This window comes from Ustilago hordei, assembly GCF_900519145.1.
Source record: "Ustilago hordei strain Uho2 genome assembly, contig: UHO2_contig_19, whole genome shotgun sequence".
NCBI lineage: Eukaryota > Fungi > Basidiomycota > Ustilaginomycetes > Ustilaginales > Ustilaginaceae > Ustilago > Ustilago hordei.
Window position 1 is genome coordinate 103,418 of NW_024545256.1, and position 24,235 is coordinate 127,652.

At 52.4% G+C, this 24,235-nt stretch overlaps 6 protein-coding genes across 6 annotated transcripts; 4 read left to right on the plus strand and 2 right to left on the minus strand.

The window, feature by feature from the left end:
• Positions 1 to 826: 826 nt before the first annotated feature.
• UHO2_06477 (uncharacterized protein) lies at positions 827 to 2,096 on the plus strand (the record flags this gene model as incomplete). Its single annotated transcript, XM_041554894.1, has 2 exons — positions 827 to 936; positions 1,064 to 2,096. 2 exons carry the CDS (start codon positions 827 to 829, stop codon positions 2,094 to 2,096), a joined length of 1,143 nt encoding a protein of 380 aa, XP_041410828.1.
• Positions 2,097 to 2,465: 369 nt separating this feature from the next.
• On the minus strand, positions 2,466 to 4,454 carry UHO2_06478 (uncharacterized protein; the record flags this gene model as incomplete). Its single annotated transcript, XM_041554895.1, has 1 exon — positions 2,466 to 4,454. One exon carries the CDS (start codon positions 4,452 to 4,454, stop codon positions 2,466 to 2,468), a length of 1,989 nt encoding a protein of 662 aa, XP_041410829.1.
• A 591-nt stretch (positions 4,455 to 5,045) lies between these two features.
• Positions 5,046 to 6,401, minus strand: UHO2_06479 (uncharacterized protein; the record flags this gene model as incomplete). The annotated part of the gene is made up of 1 exon (XM_041554896.1): positions 5,046 to 6,401. One exon carries the CDS (start codon positions 6,399 to 6,401, stop codon positions 5,046 to 5,048), a length of 1,356 nt encoding a protein of 451 aa, XP_041410830.1.
• Positions 6,402 to 7,154: 753 nt separating this feature from the next.
• UHO2_06480 (DNA-directed RNA polymerase II subunit RPB2) lies at positions 7,155 to 11,011 on the plus strand (the record flags this gene model as incomplete). Its single annotated transcript, XM_041554897.1, has 2 exons — positions 7,155 to 9,535; positions 9,667 to 11,011. 2 exons carry the CDS (start codon positions 7,155 to 7,157, stop codon positions 11,009 to 11,011), a joined length of 3,726 nt encoding a protein of 1,241 aa, XP_041410831.1.
• Positions 11,012 to 12,917: 1,906 nt separating this feature from the next.
• Positions 12,918 to 13,100, plus strand: UHO2_06482 (uncharacterized protein; the record flags this gene model as incomplete). Its single annotated transcript, XM_041554898.1, has 1 exon — positions 12,918 to 13,100. One exon carries the CDS (start codon positions 12,918 to 12,920, stop codon positions 13,098 to 13,100), a length of 183 nt encoding a protein of 60 aa, XP_041410832.1.
• A 2,276-nt stretch (positions 13,101 to 15,376) lies between these two features.
• On the plus strand, positions 15,377 to 20,860 carry UHO2_06483 (uncharacterized protein; the record flags this gene model as incomplete). Its single annotated transcript, XM_041554899.1, has 1 exon — positions 15,377 to 20,860. The coding sequence occupies one exon, from the start codon at positions 15,377 to 15,379 to the stop codon at positions 20,858 to 20,860; it is 5,484 nt and encodes a 1,827-aa protein (XP_041410833.1).
• Between the last annotated feature and the right edge of the window lie 3,375 nt (positions 20,861 to 24,235).

Genomic DNA, 24,235 nt, shown 5'->3' on the forward strand with positions numbered 1-24,235 from the left:
GCGCGATCTCCAGAGAGATGTCCGCGCCCGAGTTTCGGAAGTCGGCGAGAGTTCGTCGCCCTTCCGAATTCCTGCTTCCGCTGGAGACTTGCAAGCAAAAAGCTGTCAGGAGTTGCAGCTCCAGAGATGCTTGAATCAGGTTTGTCGCAGTGTCCCTGTCGCTTGGTGAATGGTCTCCGATTGCATTCAGGATCAGCAAGCGGCAGCTTCAGCTATTGGCGTATGAGGCATCTGCGAATGCTCAGCTAAGATCGTGATCTATCTATCGTATGTCCTCACCTTGTGTCTTATAAATGCATCCCCGGGTCGAATGGCAGGGAGTTGACACGATCCCCACGTGGAGAAGCGTTGTGTGCATCAATGTACAGGGAAGAAGCACACCAAAAGAGAAAGTCCGAAGCAGAACTGACACTCATCAAAGACCACCTTCCGTTTCCCGAGTCTGCACTGCATTGGGCTGTCTCGCTGTTCTGACTCGGCACGGTCACGGTATCAGAGGTTGTGGTGCTATGGCATCGAATCTGTGACCAGAGATGTGGATGTGATTGCCTACGGCGGCGATGTTAAGGTGCCGCTGTCTTTCCAAACACATGTTCGTTTGCGCTTGCAACTCGGTTTTCCCATCCAACACGAAGGGTACATTTCGACGAGCACACATAAATAGGCCCCTGAATCAGCGCCTTCGAATGTCGTTGGAACCGAGCTTGTCGCCGACGTCAGCGTGCTGCTTCTTGATGAGCCTACTTCAGGCTTGGATGCCTTTGCTGCTTTGAACCTGAGCAAGAACCTGAAGGGGATCACACGCGAAAGGGAGTTATTCACGCTCATGACTATCCACCAACCGTCGTGGAACATCTTCAAGCACTTTGACAAGGTCATCTTGCTCACTCGAGGTCAAATCTACTACTCTGGTCCACCCGCCCGAGCTCCAGCATGGTTTGACTCGCTCGGCCATCATCCATGCGGACTACTACATTACCATTGCTGAGAACTACGAGAAGACCAACGAAGCTGAAAGGCGTGTTCGAAATCTTCTCACTTCATGGTGCACCCACGGCGAAAGTTTCCTTGCTAACCTCGCTGCGAAGAACAAAGCTGCCGAATCCACTTCCACTGATACGGCGCTAACGCAACGACCCGAACTGGACTGCAAAACATCGCGCATCGTGCCCAAAAGCCGCGACGCAAACGAAACTGCTGGAACATGGCCTAATTCCTGGTTCCACGAACTCTGGCTCCTTAGTCACCGCAACGTCATACTCGTCGTCAAAGATCCAACGGTGGCGATTGCCTCGTTCGCGCAGAACATTGTCCTGCTCATCATCGTCGGCTTTGACTTTTTCAGGCTAGACCTGAATCAAGGCGGTGCACTCGCACGTATCGGTGCTCTCTTCATCATTCCTGTCAATGCTTCAATCGCCGTTCTCTCTCCCATTCTTGCCATCTTCCCGTTGCAACGAGACGTCATGCTTCGCGAACGATCCGCCAGCACTTACCGAATCTCTTCCTTCTATCTCAGCAAGATCATCACCGAAGTACCCAACCAGGTCATCCAACGAATCTTCCTCTATGCGGTAGTCTATTGGATGGTAGGACTGCGTCAAACAGCAGGCGCCTTTTTCATTTGGCTCGCTATCAACGTCCTCCAGGTCGGTACTGCTATCGGTTTGGGTCTCGTTATCGGTTGCGGAGCACAAAGCATCGAGCTGGCCAATGTCTTTGCTCCGGTCATCAACGTCATCTTCCTCCTCTTCGGTGGTAATCTTTTACCGCTCTCGAGTATTCCACCTTGGTTCATTTGGCTGCATTGGATTTCACCTATTACTTATACATACTCAGCGCTGGCACAGAACGAGTTTAGGAACATCCAATTCAGTTGCGAGGCGGATTCAGCTCAATGTTATAGGACAGGACAGGATGTGCTCAATCAGTACGAATTGCAGACTTTTACGAATGCAGAGAATGCCGGATTCTTGGGAGCTATCACTTTTGTTTTCCTGATCATTGGATACGTGTTGTTGAGGTGGTTGGGTAGACCGCCGTTTAGATACGTTCAGCCTAGGGCTTCGTTGTCGCAGGGTTCTTTGTCGAAGTGAGCGCGCACAAAAGCTCGACGACTGCTTCTCCTACTTGCTGTCAATGCTTGTTACATTATTCTATGGATGCAGATTTCATGCATCCTGATATGACCAGACCTACGACTGATTCCTGCGAGGCCACCGCCGAGCTCTCTCTCCACGGATGACGACACCATCCTGCACTCCTCTGAGCTTTCGTGCACCCCTTTTCAAATGTGACCAACAGCAGATCTGTCTTCATCACGCTTCACTCCGTCAACAATTAACGTCGTCACATACACACACGACACAAAACATCTAAGCATCGAGATCACAACACAACTTTAACCTAATTCGCTAGAATGATTCACATTACTTGCAGGCAACGTATGACGATGTCGCACTCCCTCAACCCTCTCTACTGAGACCCCTGCCAATCCCCCCAGTCCCACCACCCGCAGCCGCATCGAGCTTGACACTCAAAAACATCCTCCCGCTACCATGAAGCGCACCTAGCTCAAACATCCTATCAAAAAGCCCTTGAACCCAAACTCTTGCCGCACCCTGACAGGCACTCAGACCCCACCCTGTCCCTTCCCAACCTGCTTCCCTCAACTGTCTATACACAACACTGGGCTGTGGAGGTGTGTACCTCACTGCTCCTGCGTACGCTTGACCCCACTTTTCCCCTAATAACTTTGCGCATGACTTCGGATCGGGGCAGTTCGGATGACATTCATAGTCTCTTGCTGGATTGGCCAATCCCAATTTGAGTAGCCTCTCCAGAAACCAAGTCCTCTTTCGTTCGAGCTTTAGGAGTGTAGCCGGTGAAAGTCTGTCCAAGTCTTGCGGATCCCAAGAGGAAAAGTTGTCAAGAACATGACGAGAAGCTTCTTTGTATAGATCGTCGAAACCGTGTAATTCAGCCAATCGCATCGCTTCGATCGGCTTCCCGGCCAATGCAGCCCGAAGAAAAGTTAAGCAGGATCGCCGGAGAAACGGAACTTGAAATTTGTCAGAGAACCTCAAAAGAGGTCCACAGTTGAACCAAGTAACGGAAAGGTCGAGATGAGGGTATGTGTGATAGAGGAAATCGTGGAATGTTGATGCTGATTCTTCGGCGAGGTCGATGACTGATGTTATGTTTCGGTAGGGTGATGGTAACCTAGCGGTGGTTTGAGCAGGATTTGTGGGACCAAGAGGTTGTGTTGACGAAGGGGCGTGGTCAGAGGAGCGACGGGAGATTGGAGGGGTTGCTAGCGATTCAAATCTTTCTCGAGCTGGTGATTTTGGGTCCTGCTGAGGTAAGGTTTTGCTTGTGCTTCGAGCAGGGATCGATTGCTTTCGGTTTGCAGACTCGAGCTTTCGTAGTGGCAGACGGGTGGCGAGGTGCTTCGACTTACTCCGGACCTGCCTCAGACCAGCTGCATTTGCAGATTGAGAGTTTCTGCGTGGACTTTGTGAAGGCTTCCCTGAAGGGTGCTGTGGCTGTGAGTCGGTCTCGTCGTCTTCGAAACCATCTTCATCGTCATTGACGCTCGCATCCTCTTTCTCTTCCTCCGCTTCTGTGGGGCTGAGCGCTTCAGCAGCATCAGTAAAAGTCGACTCGCTTCGTGACGGTGGTTCGTCATCCTGACTCCAAAGGCCGGTATGATAGGAAGCCCTCAACAAGCTCCTCGGTCTCGCATCGCCGGTATCACCCAAGGACTCGGATCCCATTCCGCTTCCAACTACATCCTCACCTTCACCATCTCCTTGCTCTTTATTTGAGCATTCCTGCACCGCAACTACATGCTCCGTCCCCTCTGCTTCTCTTTCCTTTCTCGAGCCTTCCGCTTCTGGCGTCTCTTCTTGCTGCTCTTGATCTCCCACGTTCTTCGTATCCTCTTGATTTTGCACAGCGACATTTTGCTGAGCTTGCAATAGAGTACTGAGTCTGTTCTCTCGCCATCCACCACCCAAAGCGCCACGAAAGAAAGGAGAAGCGAACATCAACACATCCTTATGCACGAAAAATTCGACCCCCTCCACTCTCACAAGTACATCGCCCCGCATTTCCCCTGCATCAGCTCTAAATGTCGGATGCACTACTACTCCTTCATCTTTCTCCCCGCTCGCACCTGTTCTTCCGCTTGTGGAGGTTGTTGCGGTGTAAGAGGAGGAGATGTTTTCTCGTGTGGAAACGGGGGATGCTGCTGTTGGTTGCGAGAGAGAGTGGTTCAGGTCTCTCCGACGGTGTGATTGCGATGGATGCGGGCGAGAAGATGTAGAAGACGGCTGTGCAGGAGCAGGGGAGGAGGAAAGATGGGTGACGGCGGAAAGTGATGGTGGTGCTAGGACTGTGGATCGACGAGATAAGAGCGCAGGGGTTGAGGTACTGGTTTGTATCGAAGGCATGGCTGCTAGCTGAAGCAGGACTGAGCCGGTTACGGTGTCGTGCGAAGATACATCGAGCGATCAAGCGGGTGGAAAGCTGCTTCTGCGATGAGAGGGCCCCAGATGACGGCTTTTTAGCAGCTTACATGAGGTGATGGTGCTGAACATGGAAGGAGTGAGGCTTGATGTTCGGCTGCTGAGCTGGGAAATTAGGCCTGCAACGCACGGACAGCTTTATGCACGTGCACAGCCGAATGGACCCTGCCTGAACGACCTGAACCCTGAGATTCTTGCCTCTACTCCATGACGGCGCATGGCCTACAACGCACAGATCTGGCTCATGATACAGCAGTCATGCAGAGGATTGTCTGACCTCGCTTCTCGCACGTAGTTCGATTGCGTACAGGCCGACAAGAAAGGACCTCCGTCGACACACGGAGCAATGCTAGAAGTCAAAACTACACGTGATTCGGTTGAGACCAATTTCACGCCATTGCACGCGGCTTCAGATCATATATGGAAGAAGGGTATATTGCTGTTCCTTGAAGTGCCTGTATACGACAAGCGATGGTCATGCTAGAAGGGAAGATCTGCTGGACCATTGCGGTGTCATCAGTCCATACGTTGCAACCGTCCCCTGTCCCTCCTCATCCGCTCAGCCAAGTCGACACTATCACCAAACGTCTTCCTCTGCTGATCCAACAAGAAGCCTCCCTTGCCATCGTTGTGGCCCTTTGCCTTTGCATCAATGAGCTTTTGTCGCAGCTCAGCCTCTTTGCGGTCCTGCTCTGCTTCTTCAGCATTGATCTTGGAGACGAAGGAAATGCGTTGCTCCTCCATGGACTTGGCATTCTGTTCCATCTCTCGAAGCTTCTGTTGTCGGATCTCCTCTTTCCGCTTGTCCTCCTCTTCGCGGCTCCGTGTGGAAGCGGAGGAGCTTCCGTTTCTGAACCGGGGGTCGCGACTGCGTGGCTGTGGGCGGTATGAATCTCCAAAGCGCGGCGGAAGGTCATCCTGACGACGACGGTCTGTGACAGGAGAGACACTCCGGCTGTGGCTTCGTGAGCGCCTGTCGGAGTATTCGCCATTGCTGTGTCGAGAGGAGCGGTGCTTTTCGTTGTCATTGTGAGAGGATGGCGGACGAGCTCGTTCTCGGCGACACCGCTCGCTATCGTGATGCCTCCTGGAGGATCGGTGTTCGTCGTGGTGACGACGGTGAGACGAGGATTCGCCATCCCGACGAGGACTGCGGTCTCGATCTCTTGACTTGCCGTCTCTGTCCTCTCCATGACGATGTGAGTGACTGTCGCCGCGTGAGTCGCTGTGACGTGACCTGTGTCGACGGTCGCTGTCACGGTCATCATCACCGTATCGTCTGCGCTTGTGCCCATCATCATCATCGTGTCTGCGGCGCTTCTCCTCCTTTCGGCGTCTTTTTTCTTCCTTGCTTCCCTTATTCACATCAATACCTGCCTGCAGCTTGAGCTGTCGTAGTCGTGCAGGATCCCGTAGTAGTGCCTCGTATGCTGCTTGCTCCTGCTGCTTGATCGCAAGCATCGGATCTTCTCGCACTTTGGCCGCAAGGTCGCGAGCCGAGTTTGCGTTCTGCAGCGAGATCAGGTTCTGCTGATTGTTCTTCGACACCTTCTCGGCTTCGTTTCCTCGCAAAAGCTTGTCGATCCGCTTCTTTCCCAGCAGGTATTCCTCCATTTCGGCAGCCGAGTTGGAGCCAGTGGTGGCAGGAGTAGCATACATCCAGTCAACTCTATCAATACGCTTCTTGCCTCCAGCCTCCTCTTGCAAGCGTTGCAGCTCTTGCATCTCTCGCTCTTGCTCCCGCTCGCGACGCAGCTCCTCAAGCTTCTTGCGTTCTTCTAGAGCTTCCTTCTCCCGCTTCCACACCCTTTCCTGATTGACTTGCAGGAGAGGGTGCCACGACTTTTTCATGTTGAGATCGCCTCCACCCATTTTGAAAGACTTCGGGGCTTATCCGGTAGAGATTCCTGGGTGGGCTTTCGGGTGATAGGTGCTGCTGCGAGCTGGTTTGCGAGCCAAGTCGAGTTGAACAGCGTTGGGGATGGTGATGGTATGAAGCAGGGGCCCAAACAGCTACATAGTTTTAGCTGAGTTCTCCACAGCAGTCAATTTCCCGTCTTCCGAAATTGACGCGTACTTGGCTTCATTCGCACGATAAGAATTCCAGCAGCCGAAAGAAAAAGAGGAGAGAGAGTTGCGCGCTGTGACTGCTGTTCTGCGCTGGGCGAAAGTGGCAGGAGACAACACAGCAGCCACGCCTTGGTCGTCGCCAACTTAGCGCATTTGGTCGTGATCAGCCTCCTCCTTCCACCGTCGTCATCTCCCCCTTTCACCTTTCTCCCATCCGAACCTGTTGCTCCTGCAACCGAGCCTCTGATCAGCTCATTCACCTGGTCACCGACATCTACGACCTAGCCGCCGGTGCTTGTCGACTGCATCCGATCACGCTCTTCTTCTTCTACCCTCTTCGCCCTTCGGTCGGCAACTTCGAAACAACCCAGCATAGCTAGCCTAGTTCAGCATACTGCATCATCAGTGGGCCTTTCAGCACGCTTGTTGCTGTTTGCGTATCACCTACAAGCCAGCATCAACGCAGCTGCTTCGCTAGCTTGTCTTGTTGTCCCGACCTTTCGACTTCTTCCTTCTCCAACCCTCGACGCTGGGTAAGCGTCACTACTTGCAATCATGGCGGACTCGGTTGCATACGACAAATACATGAAGGATACGCTCGATGAGGATGCAATCGACGTCGATGATCTCGGCACTGACAGCTACAACGAGACATACGGCGCTGGTAAGGGCGTTGACTACGAAGATGGTGATGAATACTCGGAAGAGATCACCCAGGAGGATTGCTGGGACGTCATCCGTGCCTTCTTCGAGGAAAAGGGTCTCGTGCGTCACCAGCTCGACAGTTTCAACGAGTTCATGTCTAACACCATTCAGGAGCTCGTCGAAGAGGTGCGCAGCCTCACCCTCGAGCAGAGCGATCAGCATTCCGGTCATGCAGAGGACAAGACCCGTCGATACGAGATCGAGTTCGGTCAGATCTACCTCAACAAGCCAACCATGACTGAGTCCGACGGTAGCTCGGCACAGCTCTTCCCTCAAGAGGCTCGTTTCCGTAACTTGACTTACTCGGCTTCCCTCTTCGTGGATGTGACACAAAAGGTGCTCGTGCAGAGCGAGGATGAAGTCGACCTCAACGGTGATCCTGCTTGGATTCCCGAGTATGGCAAGACGGACGTCGAAGAGGAACAGATCTTCATCGGCAAGGTTCCCATCATGCTCAAGTCTGACTTCTGTTGGCTCAAGGGTCTCGATGATGAGATGTCCTACTCGCTCAACGAGTGCCCATACGATGCAGGAGGATACTTTGTCATCAATGGTTCCGAAAAGGTCCTCATCGCTCAAGAGCGTATGGCTGCCAACCACGTCTACGTCTTCTCCAAAGCTCCTCCCGCTCCCGTCACCTTCCTTGCCGAGATCCGCAGTGCCGTCGAGAAGGGAGGCAAGACCATCTCTACAATGCAGGTCAAGCTCTTCTCTCGTAACAAGGAAAAGACCGCCAACAACACCATCCGCGCCACCCTCCCTTACATTCGTAATGACATCCCCATCGTCATTGTCTTCCGTGCTCTCGGTATCGTCCCCGACCGAGAGGTGCTCCAACACATCTGCTACGACTTCAACGACACACCCATGCTCGAAATGCTCAAGCCATGTATCGAGGAGGCCTTCGTCATTCAGGACCGTGATGTTGCCCTCGACTTTATCGGTCGTCGTGGTACCACCACCGGTCTCTCGCGTGCAAAGCGTACCGTCTATGCGCAGGAGATCTTGCAGAAGGAGATGTTGCCACACATCTCGACCTCAGAGGGCTCCAACACAAAGAAGGCCTACTTCTTCGGCTACATGATTCACCGTCTATTGCTTGCTGCTCTCGACCGCCGCGAGATCGACGACCGTGACCACTTCGGTAAGAAGCGTATCGATCTTGGTGGTCCTCTGATGGCCAACCTCTTTCGTATGCTCTTCCGCAAAGTCACTCGTGACGTCTACCGACACTTGCAAAAGTGTGTCGAGGAGCACCGCGAGTTCCACATCCAGGCTGCCGTCAAGTCGAGCACCATCACCAACGGTTTGCGATATTCGCTTGCTACCGGTAACTGGGGAGACCAGAAAAAGGCCATGCAGGCTAAGGCCGGTGTCTCGCAGGTACTCAACCGATTCGCTTTCGCTTCTACACTTTCACACTTGCGTCGTACCAACACCCCCATCGGTCGTGATGGTAAGATTGCCAAGCCTCGTCAACTTCACAACACCCACTGGGGTATGGTGTGTCCAGCCGAGACGCCAGAAGGTCAAGCGTGTGGTTTGGTCAAGAACCTCAGTCTGATGGCTACCGTCACTGTCGGTACGCCCTCAGCACCTATTGTCGAGTTCTTGGAGGAGTTCGGTCTCGACAGTTTGGTCGACATGCAGCTCGCCCACGCCAAGGCGACCAAGATCTTTGTTAATGGTGTCTGGATGGGCACGCACGACGACCCTGCTCAGTTGGTCGACACTCTTCGCGACCTTCGTCGAAAGGATGATATCTCGCACGAAGTCTCCGTCGTTCGTGACATCCGTGAGCGAGAGCTCCGTATCTACACCGATGCCTCTCGTGTCTTGCGTCCTGTCTTCATCGTCAACCCTCACGACATGACCTTGTTGATCAAGAAGCGGCACGTAGAGATGATCGGTCAGACCATTCCACAGACCGGCGAAGAGTTCCGATGGACTCACCTTATCCAGGAAGGTGTCATCGAGTACCTCGACGCCGAAGAAGAGGAATCGGTTCTAATTTGCATGTCAACCACCGATTTGGAGCAGTCAAGGGAGTACAAGGCCCGCAACGGACAGATCAACCTCAACTCGGCGGATCCCTCGGCTCGACTCAAGTCCGTTCATACGATTGCACCCGATACATGGACCCATTGCGAGATTCATCCTGCCATGGTCCTCGGTATCTGTGCTAGTATCGTTCCCTTCCCCGACCACAACCAATCGCCGAGAAACGTTTAGTATGTTATCATCTGTTCCCCTTGCCCTCCCCGCCATCTAATGAGTACCATACTGACCGTTTTTCTTCCTTTTCCCTTTTTTTTTTTCGTTCTTCCCGTTCTTCTTCTTCTTCCTCCTTTTCGCTCAATAGCCAATCAGCGATGGGCAAGCAGGCAATCGGTATTCCTATCTCGAACTTTATCTCCCGAGCTGATTCGATGAACCATATCCTCTATTATCCCCAAAAACCTCTCGGAACGACTCGATCGATGGAGCACTTGAGGTTCCGAGAGTTGCCCGCCGGTCAAAACGCCATTGTAGCTATCATGTGTTACTCGGGTTACAACCAGGAAGACTCGGTCATTATGAACCAATCCTCGATCGACCGAGGACTCTTCCGCTCGCTGTACTACCGAGGATACATGGCCGAGGAGAAGAAGGTCGGCGTCATGCAGCTCGAAGAGTTCGAAAAGCCGCATCGCGACACTACCATCCGCATGAAACACGGTACCTACGACAAGATCGACGCCGATGGTCTCTGTGCACCAGGCACGCGTGTGTCCGGCGACGACGTCATCATTGGCAAGACGGCACCGCTGCCACCAGACTCGGAGGAGTTGGGTATGCGCTCGAAATTGCACACCAAGAAGGATGCCAGTATCTCGCTCAAGTCGACCGAGAATGGTATTATCGACCAGGTGCTACTCACCACCAACTCACACGGTAACAAGTTTGTCAAGGTCCGAGTCCGCAACTCGCGTGTTCCTCAGACGGGTGACAAGTTTGCCTCTCGTCACGGTCAGAAGGGTACGATCGGTATCACATACCGCCAGGAGGACATGCCGTTCTCGACAGAGGGTGTCACACCAGACATCATCATCAACCCACACGCCATCCCCTCGCGTATGACCATCGGACATTTGGTCGAGTGTCTCTTGTCCAAGGTGGCTGCTTTGTCGGGTCAGGAAGGTGATGCTACACCTTTCACAGAGCTCACCGTCGAAGCTGTGTCTTCGATCTTGCGTGGTCTCGGCTATCAGTCGCGTGGCTTGGAGGTCATGTACCACGGTCACACGGGTCGCAAGCTTCAAGCACAAGTCTATCTGGGCCCTACCTACTACCAGCGACTCAAGCACATGGTCGACGACAAGATCCACTCTCGTGCACGAGGTCCTGTTCAGATCTTGACACGACAGCCAGTGGAAGGACGATCTCGTGGAGGCGGATTGCGTTTCGGAGAGATGGAACGTGATTGCATGATCGCGCATGGTATCGCAGGGTTTTTGAAGGAGCGTATGTTTGATGCTTCGGATCCTTACCGTATTCATGTTTGCGATCTGTGCGGTCTGACGGCACTGGCGAACTTGAAGAAGGGTACATATGAGTGCCGAAGCTGTAGGAACCGTACCGCCATCTCGCAGATTCACATTCCGTACGCTGCTAAGCTGTTGATGCAGGAGTTGATGAGTGTTAACGTCGCTCTGCGTCTTTACTAGCGGCCTCCTCAGCAAGGATACCTGGCAGCATAAAGAAAAGCAAAAAGCATATCTATGTCGCAGCAACTCCGAGGGAGCTGTGTATACTCATCGTTCTCATCGCCACACAGAAAAAGTCAACCTGTATCTTAGTCTTGCGTTTCCGTAGTTGTGTCTTGGTCCACAGAACAGCAAATCGACCTCCATTTGGCGTCTAGCAATCGTGAGGTTGCGCGAGTGTGTTGAGCCTGGTCCTTTGTTAAAGTAGGTGCGTCAAATAGCGTTGATCACAAGTATCGATTGCGATGATAATAATGAACTAAGTACGTGGTGGTGAGTGAGTGAGGTTGGCGTTAACGTGAGCTCGAAGTAGAAGATACATACTCGCGCTAGGTCACATGCTTTTACTTGCTTCATTGCGCTCCTTGGGTCTCAGAGGAGCTGTGAACGCGTCGGAACTTGTGTTGAATTTGACGATCAGGAGAAATATTGGTTCAAAATATACTCGTGAAATGATGGTCAAGAAATTTGCAAACCTGCCTGACCTGCCTTTGGAAGCGGAGAATGCGAACGCAAGTAGAACAAAACAGCTTTCCCTAGCGTGCAGAAATCTGACTATTGTGAGTCGATGCAAGCAACGGTAGCGAGCAATCACATGGTCGGTCGTTCAAAAAGCGCTAAAAGGTTGGCCAAGGGTAAGTTAATGCGCAGCATCTACATTGCATCAACTCGCCATCACAGCGCCGTGAAGTGTTTGGCCGAGCTGAAGGTAGCGTCCTTTTTCCTGCGGAGTGGAAAACAGAGGCGAGGAAGGGGAGTTCCTCCATCATGTGTTGTTCAAAGTTCGGCTAAGAACAACGTGGTGTGGTATTGGAATGCTTGGACGCGTGAATAGAACACACGCCTCGCTGCCCTCGATCGAAGACTCGAAGGGCGTTCATGGTCAGCTGAGAGAGTATGTAAGGCAATCACATTGTTTTTGATCGTTTGTTGTACGTCGCTTTCTTCGAACAAGAGGAGGTTAGCATTGATGTTGATGCTCGAGGCGCGATCCAAAGATGGTCTAGCAGACGAGGCACGCACCGAACATGGCAAGAAGAGACACTGATGTCGAACGGCTGGCTTGCACCGCAGTCACCGTCGACAGAGAAATAGCGCTTGTAATGCTGATGATCGCTTCTCGAACGAAGCCGAAACATAGTTTACTTGGACAATCAGCGCGTCGCGTTTCTATCGTGTACAATGGTCGCCTCTTCTCCGGACGGGACACGATTGTCACTCTCCAACGACAATGGCAATCCGGCATTTGAACGAGCCTAGCGGGAGACAGTGACGGAAAGAGTTAAAGCATGTGACCTCTCGGAGTATGCAACTTCTACGCCGAGCTCACATCTAGACGCCAACCTCACTCACTTGGGCTTGGCGTATTACCCGGGCCGACTGTCGGGCATCAGGAGGCCGGTCAATAGATGGTCGGTGTGTTTTCTCCATAGTTTGACAACCATGTTTCGGCCTCACCATCCTAGTATCATACATGCATACGAAGGGTACTGAGACATATATAAACACTCGAATCATCTTGTACTTAGCATGCACGCCTTATAGCAATCGACACTTGTGATCATTGACATTTGACGCACGCCCTTCAACAGAAAGCGAGCTGCAAGGAACGCAAAAGGCGGAGAAGCAAAATAACAGTAGAGCTCCGAGTTGGACCGACGACGATTATCCACTGTGTTGTGTGCTGAGATGATGTTGATGCTGCTGATGCTAGAGCCTATGGTCGGAACTATGATTCGGGTGTAGAGTTACGGGGCTCAGTGATGGCTTGTTCTGCGCAGAAAGCACTTGAGCTCGTCTAACTCAGCATTGCAGCACACCAGACGTACTGTTAGTGGTCACGATCGCCGAGGCTGTTAGGAGAACAATGAAGGCATGGAGGATGTTGCTGCTTGGCGCTAGTGCTGTGGTCCAGACTGCTGGTTTCGACTGCCTCGGGCCTTCGCTCGGCTGGAGGATTGTGTCATCATGTATGACCGAACTCTGGGCTGTTTGGGATGATGTTGTTCTCCCACCAACGGCTGGCGAGACGCGTTGCGCGTTATCCTAACACTCGGACGATAAGAGCGAGAAAAAGAAAAAAGAAAAAAGAAAAAAGAAAAAAGAAAAAAGAAAAAAGAAAAAAAAGAGAGCGAAAAAAACCAAGCGAGGGTCCGTTCGGATTAGTCCAGCAAAGCAGCAGTGTCGGAGAGAACTCATGCAAAGGGTTTAAAAACGTGACAACCGGGCATGGGCGACAAGACAAGCGACCTTGATATGGTCACTTGGCGAGCTACAGAGTATTCTGTCAAGACTTTCTACCCGAGCTAGCCCTGTCGATCATCATGAAGCATGAGAGAGCGAGAGCGAGGTTGAGAGTGCGAGGCCTTGTTCACCTCGGGAGCGTGGAGGAGAGCGTATGTGTGGTTTGAGGGAGCATGCGAATTGTCGCCATGATGCTGCGCATATGTGAACTGCAACGGCGGCTGCGCAAATGTAGACAGCTATGAAGGCGCTCTTTCCAAGGCTCGACAACCGATTGGACCAACGAGTGAGGACGGGCAGGAGCTTCTTGACTGAATGTAGAATAGACAGCCTCATCAACAAGCATGGTGGAGCCCAAGAAGGAAGGTTTCTCTTTTCATGTATGTAGGCGATCGAAGCACGGTTGGCACCTGCCCACCAATGCCATCAAGCAACAGGCTTGTGCTTTTGCACCACAAGCGATGGCGTCGCAACGAGAAATGTATGTATGCTAGCCCAACATAAACACAGCCAGCATCTCTCTCTCTCTCTCTCTCTAAGCAATGCTGTTTCGCTCCGATAGCGACAACAGCTCACTCCACCTCAACAGAGTCACTGTCTGGACGGCCATCCGAATATCGAAAGCTGAAAGCGGTTAGGATTAGGGTTAGGGTTATGGCTGATACTTGGCGTGGAAAAGGTATGCGATCCCTAAAAGCCTATTATTTTCTGGCACAAAGGCAGGCAGGTGCGGCTGATCCGACTGATCCGGCTGGCAATAAATGAAATTTCTCTTGCTTTTCCCACGCAATGTCGTGACTCAGCTCTGCCTGCAGCCAACGACCAGAATGAAGAGAATGAGAAGAAAAGGCAAGAAAAGGATTTCTAAAAGAAAGGGAAAGCTTGGTGGCCTGGTCGGATAGGGCACGTTGTTGACCAAGTGCAGCTTCATTGCCAGATTTCCTTTCTCTGCTCTTCATTTCCTCTTCATTTCTGACATGAGCCGACAATACCACTGTCATTCAAGAAGAATGATCGCGTGTTGTTCTCGATGAGGAGAGTGTATCTCTGCTTGTGTTTTCAACAGAACGCTTTCTCATTCTTCCAGCGGTGATTCAGTGTTGCGCTTTCCAAAGCCGCTTCTTCTTTTATGTTTATGTTTTTTTCTTTCTTTATTTCTTTATTTCTTTTTCTATTTCCTTTTTTTTTTTTTGTTTTTTTTTTTTTTTTCCACTTTTTGGTGTGACTTTATGGCAAGAGAAGGGTCTGGCTGGCAGATTGCCTGTCTGTTAGTGCTGCTAATCTCCTTCTCTTGCTCGCTCAAGCCGGTTTCTACACCATCACACTTCCCTTGAGCACCCGATCCACGCCCGTCTGCGCCTCTCTCTGTTCCCTTCCCTTATTCAACACCTCTTCTCTCTTATCGCCGACGTGTTTCGACTCAGCTTTCTTTTGGGCTTCTCACTCGTCACACTCTCTCTTTCTTTCTCTCTCCATCTCTCTTTCACGCTTCTGTATCATATCCTAGTCACTAACGCCATCGACACCTCTTCTCACTCTCACTCTCACGCTCTCTAATCGGTCTGCGACCATCTCATCATCGATACGACCACCTTTCAGCTCGTCTTTTTTTTTTTTTTTTTTACGATCTCCTTGCTGCAGCATACTCAGCCATTCTTCGCTGTATCACGTCAACCTTCTATTGTCACGACACGCCGCTGCAGACGCTTGGACCGCCTCTCGACAAACCTTTCAACTGCCTCTCCGATCATCACTTCCATTATCGATCTTCCTGGCCGAGACCAAGGTGCAGCGCCTCTTCGTGAAAGCTTACGCCAACCTGGCCTCTGCCCTACTGCATCCTTCACAACAGGCCATTAACTTTGACTGACTGGACAGCAAAACGCTTTTCCGGGCTCATTTCTTCCGAGGCCGCATTCCAACATTCATCTGCCAGGCATAACCTTTTGATCGCAACCGCCTTCTTGCCAAAGCATACCTTAGCATCCTCTCTCATCTAAAGAGGAGCTTCACTTCACCACCAGCACCTGCATTCGACTGCATCTGCATATCCATTTCAACACAAACACTAACGACGACTCAATGTCGGTCGAAATACCACCAACGTCGAGCTCGTCACCTCGACCAACGCCTCCTTCTCCGTCCCCAAATCAGACCAGCACGCTCTCCGGCTCAGCATCGTCTTCCATGTCGCTTCCCAGCACACAGGTGCACGAATCGACCATGCTTACCACTTTCGACTCCACCACCACCAGTCCGTCCGATCGAGATCAGCAAATTCAGAGCGAGCACGACAAGCTTGCCTTCTCTCTGTCTGCTCCGCATACCACACCAACAGGCGCATCATCCATCCACAACGCCGACGACCAAGTCACGCCAATGTCACGCATCGCCTCATCTTTCTCCGGTAGCAAAGCGGATCCAGCACCCTTCACCACTGCCGCACCGATCCCTGCCCCCGTCGACGCTTCTTTGAGAGGCGTCGAACACGGTGTCAGCCCCCTCATCAGTGCTTTCCGATCGCCATATCCACCCAGCCCAAGCTACTTTATCACCGTAGTGCCTCCAGATGACTATCCCACCTCTCCAGAGATCAGCCAGCACGAACGAGACCGTCTGCAAAGAGGATCGCTCTTGCCTCTCTACCCGACACTTGGCGGTCAGCTTTGGGCTATCTCGCGTGAATTCGCCCTCCCATCAGTGGGCGGCTTGATGCTCTATCTCTCGGATGATGGTCAGGGCAACCGAGGTCCACGCATTGGTGATGTCGCTTGGCAAGCGCTCTGGTCGAGGTACTTTATCCAAGATGAAGAGCCATCCACTTCGGCTTACAAGGCTACTCCGGCCTTTGCACCCAGTCGTCGTGCGTCCATCATAGCTGGCGATCCTTTTGCCGAACCTCTGTCGCCATCTAGCGCACATGCTGCTGACTTGTCAAGATCGACGTTGGGTGAAGGCTCATCGAATCGACCCAGTATCCCATACCTCTCTTCTGCGCGTCCATCGCCGAGAGTTGAAGCACCGCGCTTTACTCGTCGTGACCCCTCGGCAGAATGGAGTCCATCCGCACGCAGTGCAGCTTGGTCGGGCCAAGCCTCTTCTTCTGCTGGTCAAAGTCATGTTGCTCCTGCGCCCTTCCCTCGTCTGCCCATCTTGGCGCGCATCGAATGGCAGGTCGATTCGAACAAGGCACCATGGTGGCCTAGCTGGATTGCATCTAGAACATGTGTACGCGATCGACCAACTCATCCGACCAGGAAGAGCATGCACCTCGCCAACAATGTCTCGCAGAGTAAGCAAGATGAGCTCGATGCGGATGAGGACCAAGAAGAGGTGGAGAAGGAGGACAACATTGCACAGCCCATCCTGGCACCGACTACTCGCGAAGTCGAGTCAACAGCCCACCAGCCACAGCCGATCGGCCTCTCCGAGCAGGAAGAAGCGGCACCGTCGGCTGCACTGCCTTCGTCGCCAACCGACAATATACTATCAGAGAGACAATCTGACCTTGCTGTGATTCCAGAGGTAATTCCAGAAGAGGAGAAGAGACATTCACTTCGCTCCTTGGCACCGTCTAGCCCAGTGCAGTCATCACACCAGATTGAGCAAGAAGATAAAGCAGTCGTGCAAGAGCCTATCAAGGTGACGGTTGCCACAGTGGAGGATGAGGTGGAGGCTGAGAGTAAGAAGGAGGCTGAGAGTAAGAAGGAGGCTGAGAGTAAGAAGGAGGCTGAGAGTAAGGAGGAGGCACCCGTAGCACAGCTACCTGCCGGTCGCTCATCGTCCATGGACGAACCACTCCGATCGCAACGCGCCAGCATCGTTTCTGCCAGCTCTCAAGGCTCTCACCGAACGTCGTCCACTTCACGAGCGTCTGTGTCGCCGCTTCCCACGGAAACACCTGTAGTTGCTTCCTCATCGTCGCTCGACTTGGATGTTCAGCCACGATCAGTATCGCCACAGCCACCTCTCGAAAACAGCGCGGCGCTTCTGAGCCACAACTCCAACTCTGACCAGAGCCAAAGTAGCACAGGATACTCCGAGATTCTTGAAGCCCAGGATGTCGATGACGACCTCACCGATCGTGATGCCAGCTATGATCGCGAGCCGCTCACCCGGGCGCACGACGGCGATTATTCAGCGCTTCCGGACTCGCCCACCACCGAAGTGGCTCAGCTTCCCCCTCACGCTGCTATGCCTGCTCAGCAGGAGGAAGAAGGAGAAGGGAAGAGCTTCCCCCTTCGTCACAGCTTCATCGTCGATGCTGGTGATGAGGCCATGTGGCCCGATTTGCAACACCACGGCATGGACCAGATGATCTCCGAGCTTCGTGAAAACCACTTTCCTGCAGCTCCGCACCACGCGCAACAGAGTGAGTCAAGACAGTCGTGGCAGCAGCAGCATCAACAAACAGCGGCGCCGGCGCATGTTCAGTCATTCGACAACGACTTCCAGCTCATGCAGAGCGGCGACTTCCAAGACGACCGAGCCCATCAGCCATATCACGCGCAACAGCTGCTTTGGTCCTCTGCTTCCGTTCCAGTAATGCAGACAGCGCAAGATCAATCCCAACATCACTACAATCACGCCGACAAGTACACTGAAGAAGCATACTATAACCCTCAGCGCTCCAACATGGCCAGGATTCAGAGCTGGATCGGAAAGACTCCCACAGGTCGACCCAACTCTCGGGGCGGATTCGAAGATAACTTCGCCACCAATTTCGATGACAGCATCGACGACGATGGCATGCAGTTGCCCAACGAGCCCGACATTGACGAGGTGGTCGGTCTTTGGGCTAGCAAAATCGCACAGGACCCCTACAACGTACCTCACATTAACACTCCCACAGCACCCGTGGAGCACAGCGTCGCTTCGAGCGATGGCATCCATGGCTATAAGCGAACCGAAGAGCCTCGAGACCTGACACCCAACCAACAGGAGCTCAACTCCAGCGACAGCCTTGACGCCGGCGCTGGCCTGAGCGCTGTTTCCCATGCAGCACCAGGAATCTCGCTTCTCAGTCCCATCCACCTCGATGCTGCTGCCTTTGATGGTGTCAAGCCACAGCTTGGCAATCTTACGGTCCCGTTGTCTCCTCAGCTACTGAGTCCGACTGCAGTCGGCGACGCTTTCGTCACGCCTCGAGCAGCCCCATCGCCTCGATCTGTGTCGACTCCCATCTTCCAGCACCATTCGCCGTCTTCGCCTGACTCCCTGGCTCCACCCCAAGACCGCCGCCCCAGCAGTGCCAGCCGCCGCAGCTCTGGTGATCTCAGTGACTCGCTCGAAGAGATGCAAAAGGCTCTCGAGTTGCTCAGCCCCGGATGCTCGCCCAACCCTGGTGCCCACAGTCCTGATCCCAGTGGTCGCAAGATGTCCAGCCGCGACAGCCTAGCCTACGCACGTAGCATCTCTGCATCGGTGACACCTAGTCCTAAATGGATCGCACGTGCCAAGGCTGCTACCGCCAAAAGCCGCCGCAATGCACGAAGAACGTTTGCTGCAGGTGGAAGTCCTTTCGATAAAGGTCATGTTTCGCCCCGACCCGCAAGCACGTCGGCTGTCTCGTCTTCGAGAATTCGATCTCCGAGACTTGGCTTCCAGGCGCCGTTCAGCGCTTCGAGGTTGGTCGAGTTCAGTAAGGCAGATGCGATGCAACGTATGGCCAGAACCGAGGTGGGCGATGTCGAGTCGATCCACTCAAGAGATACAAACAGCGACGATATTAAGGAGGCTATTCCGACGTTCGCAGACGAAGAGGGGGCTGAAGATGGCAAGTCGCCTTCGGTCGAGTATGCAGAGTTGCGAATGGTGGAAACGCCTGTTGTGAAAGAGGTTGCCGCTGTTACTCCCAAGGCCGAGGAGAGGAAGCTCGATGATGTGAAAGAGCTCACGACCACAGCTGGTCCTGTTGCCGAGGCTGAACGCGTCTCGGAGCAGCCTGTCGAGTCTAAGCCCTTGCCAGAGATCCCCACCGAGTCTATTAAATCAGTCGACGCGCTTGCATTGTCAGAACAGTCCGAGCAAGTTGCGACACTCGAGCCGGCTGCACTCTGCGCACCAACTTTGGAACTCAACGGAGACGAAGCAAGGGAGCTCGGAGCATTCACAGGCGACGACCACGACAACGACATTGCCTCCATCCAGCGCTTCCTTCGCGGCAAAGTCGTCTCTGCTGACTCTGAGGCTTCCATCCCGCAAGATCTATCGACCTCGATGACCGAGCAACAGCCAGGTTCTAGCGCCGATGGAACTATCATTGAAAGGTCGCTCAGCAAAGACAGCGACTTGCGATCAGTCACGCCCGACGCACAAGCGCACAAGATCGTCCAGCAAGCTCAGACAACGGAGCAGCTCGAGGAAATTATTGCAAAGTCAGAAGCCAATGCGAAACTGGAGGAAGAGATAGCATTGAACGAGCGCTGGAGTCAGGTCTCGTATGCTACAAACAACATCTCGTCGCATCACCCTTCCGCATACTCGCTCAACTCGAACAGTCCGAAGCGTGACATGCATCATGAGGTACGCACGCCAAGCTTCACCTACGATGCTCACCTCAGCTCCGAACCGACTACGATGGATACACAGCTGAGTAGTGCTAGTGGAGATGGGGAAGGTCTTTCGGTAAATGGAGATCTAGTCAAGTCGTACATGTCGAGCTCCCCATCCGATGAGACCTTCTTTATCTTTTCGGGTCCTTCGGGTGGACCATTGCCTCATGAGCTGCGAAGGCCTTCTGCAGGCGACCTGTGGCAAGCGAGCAAGGAGGCGGCTGAGCCGGTATCACCGCAGTGTTTGCCGATGCAGGGACACCAGAATGGAGCTCCTGTGGTCGAGTCTCGATGGAATGATACGGAAGGCCACGACGGCGAGCAGATCGCAAAGTCACCCTCCGTCCCAGTGCTTTCCTACCGCTTCGCCTCATCCCCACTCCACGCCGATAGCTTCCCTGTCAACCCTCCTCTGGCAGGAACGACCCATGACTACAGCTTGGACGAAGAAGAAATCCGCACTATGAACGAAGACACTCGTCTAGCCGTGCGCGAAGCTCTTTCCCAATCCACCTCGCATCATCATAACATCCTTCCCTCCGCTTCCACCTCTGCATCCACCCCTCTTTCGCCGAAAAGTCTTATTTCGCCGATTTCTCCACTCTCCAGCCACTCCTCGCTTGGGAATCAGATCGGCAGTCGCACCTCCATCACCTCCACCACTGGTCCTGGCACGGGTAGCAACGCCTCCTCGCCCATTCTCGGTGGTACTAACGGTGAAGCAGGAAAACGCAGACCAGCTCGTCTGAACTTGGATATTGACGGCCTGGCACGCTCGCCACCTTCTTCAGTCCAAAGACTGCCATTAACATCACCGAGATCGAGGTTCGGACAGTTGCCGCCTTCGCCTTCGCTCCATCCGAGCTATAAGGCTGCGACGTCGAGTCCGTTGAGTAAGTCATTCCCAGTGATGGAACCGCATTTGTTTAGTCCTCAGGGAAAGATCATGTCTAGTCTGGCTAGTGTGGCGAGCATCGATGGGGGGTTGGCTGGTGTCGGCTCTGGGTATTAGGTGGAAAGAGTAGCAAGGAAGCAGGTCTTGTCGTAGCGGTAGCATATACTTTCGTTCTAGATCTTGTTTGCTTTTCTATAGCGCTAGATGTCGAGATCGATCTCGACTCTCCACCATACATATAATCATTACAACAGCAGTTCTTGTAGCTTTCCATGGCTGATGTGTCTGTAATAGAGCTTCCGATAGGAGATCAGCTTCAGTAAAATCACATGACCATGCAGTCATGTTCATGCATTAATGCACCTGCCAACTTTGTTCATTGTTGCCACCCATCACCTCCCACCAGTGTACACCATTGCCCACCAATGGCCCCTATCCCAGCTCTTCTCACTTTAGCACATCATGCAATTATGTGTGGCACCTTGCCCTCGCACACTCATAGCAAAGCATATATATGTTCATAGTATTGCTGTATCTAGCCTTTGCAAAATGCTAACAATTTACACTGCTCACTCTAGTTCTCCATATTGTGGAGTACCTCAACAGATTAAGAGTCTAAAGCCCTACTGACCAAACACTGCTAAACCTTGCCATGCCTTGCCACACTGTCTGACCCATATCCTTGCCCACATCTGCTGCCCAAAGAAAGGGCCTGCCTTTGACAAAACTGCTGATCCAATATGCCCCCATGGACTTGTGACTCTGATGCTGAAAACAGTGACCTATCTGATGGACCAAATGAATTAAGGGCCCCCACTGCACCACAGAAGCAGATGCTGATTGGTGCAGAGACCCCTTCACCATATGACTCTGACAATGATGATAACAATGGAGATGAGACACACTATAACATTGACACCATCTCAAACCTAAACCCAGAAATGCTCAAAGGCATACTCATTGAGCTCACCAAATGCAACAAAGCAAAAGACTCCAATGTCTATAAGAAACCATCCTGCTGTTCTGATTTCCATCAAAGGCTCTTGTGCACCCATGATGCACTCAAAGAGGCACCCAAGCTAACAACCAAGAATTGGTATGCTTGGAACCCCTGTTTCCAAGGGATCCTGTCTAACTGGCCAGTGGCCATGAAGCACCTTGATGGTATCATGGCCCCTGGGGACAAAAAGTATGATTGTGCCCTTGATGGTGAGCTATTCACCATCCTCCAAAGCAGTGCCCTGCTTGCTGGCAATGACAACATCAACTACCTCTATGTACAACCCACAAACTTGGAACCCTGGAAACTTCACAGCCTCTACTGCAGGCTAAAGAAGGACCTCACTGTCATGGGCCTAGATGCTCAAGAAGCAGGAGGGTCACTGATTCATATGGAAGGAGCACAGGTATTGAAGGGACCTAGTCAATACCAGTAGAGAGCATGGTTGTAGTGCAGTATCCATGGAGACCATGGACTCCTATGGACTCACATGCAAAGGAGGACCGAGCCATATGCGAGGAGGGCCAGGCACAGCCACGAGGAGGACCAAGCTCAAGGAGCAGGCACAGCCACGAAGAGGACCAAGCCCAAGGAGCATGCAGATGGTTACCACTCAGGGGCTCGAGAGACAAGAGTCGAAGGAGTCGACACCAGGTCATGAGGAGGAGGAGCAGTGTTGAAGGAGTTGACACCACTCAGGAGGCACAAGGGTGCCAAACAAGCAGCAGGATAGCAAGGAGGAGGAGCAGTGTCGAAGGAGTCGACACAGCTCAAGAGGCACAGGGGTGCCAAGCAAGCAGGAGAGGCCCCTGAGCAGTACTCGATGAAGAAGGTACTCTCTGGAGAGAGAGCAGGAGCAGCATCGCTGGCAATGCTGTGAAGAGGTATATAACCATGCTTTCTCATCATCAAAGGTCGAGTGGATCCTCATCCACTCTACACTCACCATATAACTAGTTATCACTTCAGCATAAGTATATATTAGTTTCAGTCAGCATAGCAGCAATCTATCAAGGTTGCTCCTCATTGTAGTGCATGTGTTGTATCACCACTACCTGACATCTGAAGGTGCCCATAGCAGGTTAGCAGTCCAGATCAAGATAGAACCGAAGGCAGTAGTCCACTGCAGTCCAGGGGTCACTTCAAGCATCAAGTCAACACACTGGACACTCGTGTTGACACCACCAACCTTATCACCAACACCATCAACCTCATCATCATCAACACCCACCAACCTTATCCCCAATGTCATCAACCTCATCATCATCAACACTCACACCAGACCTTGGTGTCATCATAATCGAAGCATTGATATTGATCATGCCGAGCTACCCCTGAATGGAGTGTCCACAGAGGTCAGCCGAAACCTACGATAGTATATACAATGAACGCCACCTGCTGTCACTGTGCAACTTGATAGTCACCAATTGACTAGCTCATCAAGACAGATACTGAGACAATAGCTGTCACACAGTTTGATAGTCACTGAGTATCTTGACAGACTGACCTGGGTTTCAGGCGCGAGACCCCTGACACTCACCAAGATGGAAAAGATTGCCAAATTGACCCTGCTCAACAAAGTCAGGAAGATTCGCATGTTTCAGGCCAACATCTGAAAGCTCATCACAGATATCAATGAGCACTGGGCTAAGGCCAAGTCCATGGGCCACACTCTTCCCAAAATACTCAAAGTGAAAACCCTCATTGACCAAGCTAGATATGTCACACAATATCATCACTGTGTCATCACACTTGAAGATACTGGAATGGCATCCAGTTATGAAGTGCTTTGTGCTGCATTGTGCAAATGACAAGATAGCATGACTGCCTGGATGGACCACAGAGCCAGCAACCCCAGGACAGCCCAGGCAAACTTAGCTGAAGGACAAGTCAAAAATGAGGAAGCTTACTGCCATGGTAAACCTGGACCTGACAGAGTCTGATGCTGCTACCACTGCAACATGGAGAATCACATCTCCAGGTACTGCCCAAAGAAGACCCAGGAGGGAACACTGGCAACACCTCCTCACCCAGGTCAACTGTCTGCATAGGATACCTGGTGCACCATCACCTCTGCCTACCATACCTCCCTGGACCTATGATCCACCACCTGGATTGTGGATTCAGGAGCAACTGATCATGTCACAAATGATGAATCTAATCTCACTTCTTCCACTCCATGTACTGGGTTTGTGAAGACTGCTAGTGGGATGAGAATTCGCATTGTGGCAGTTGGTCAGGCTATGCTGAATGTAAACAGCTGTGAAGTGTCAGGGGTCTCGCGCCTGAAACCCAGGTCGGTCTGTCGAGATACTTGGTGACTATCAAACTGTGTGACAGCTATTGTCTCAGTATCGGTCTTGATGAGCTAGTCATTCAGCAACTATCAAGTTGTGTGATGACAGTGGGTGGCATTCATTGTATATACTATTGTAGGTTTCAGCTGACCTCTGTGGACACTCCATTCAGGGGTAGCTCGGCATGATCAATAT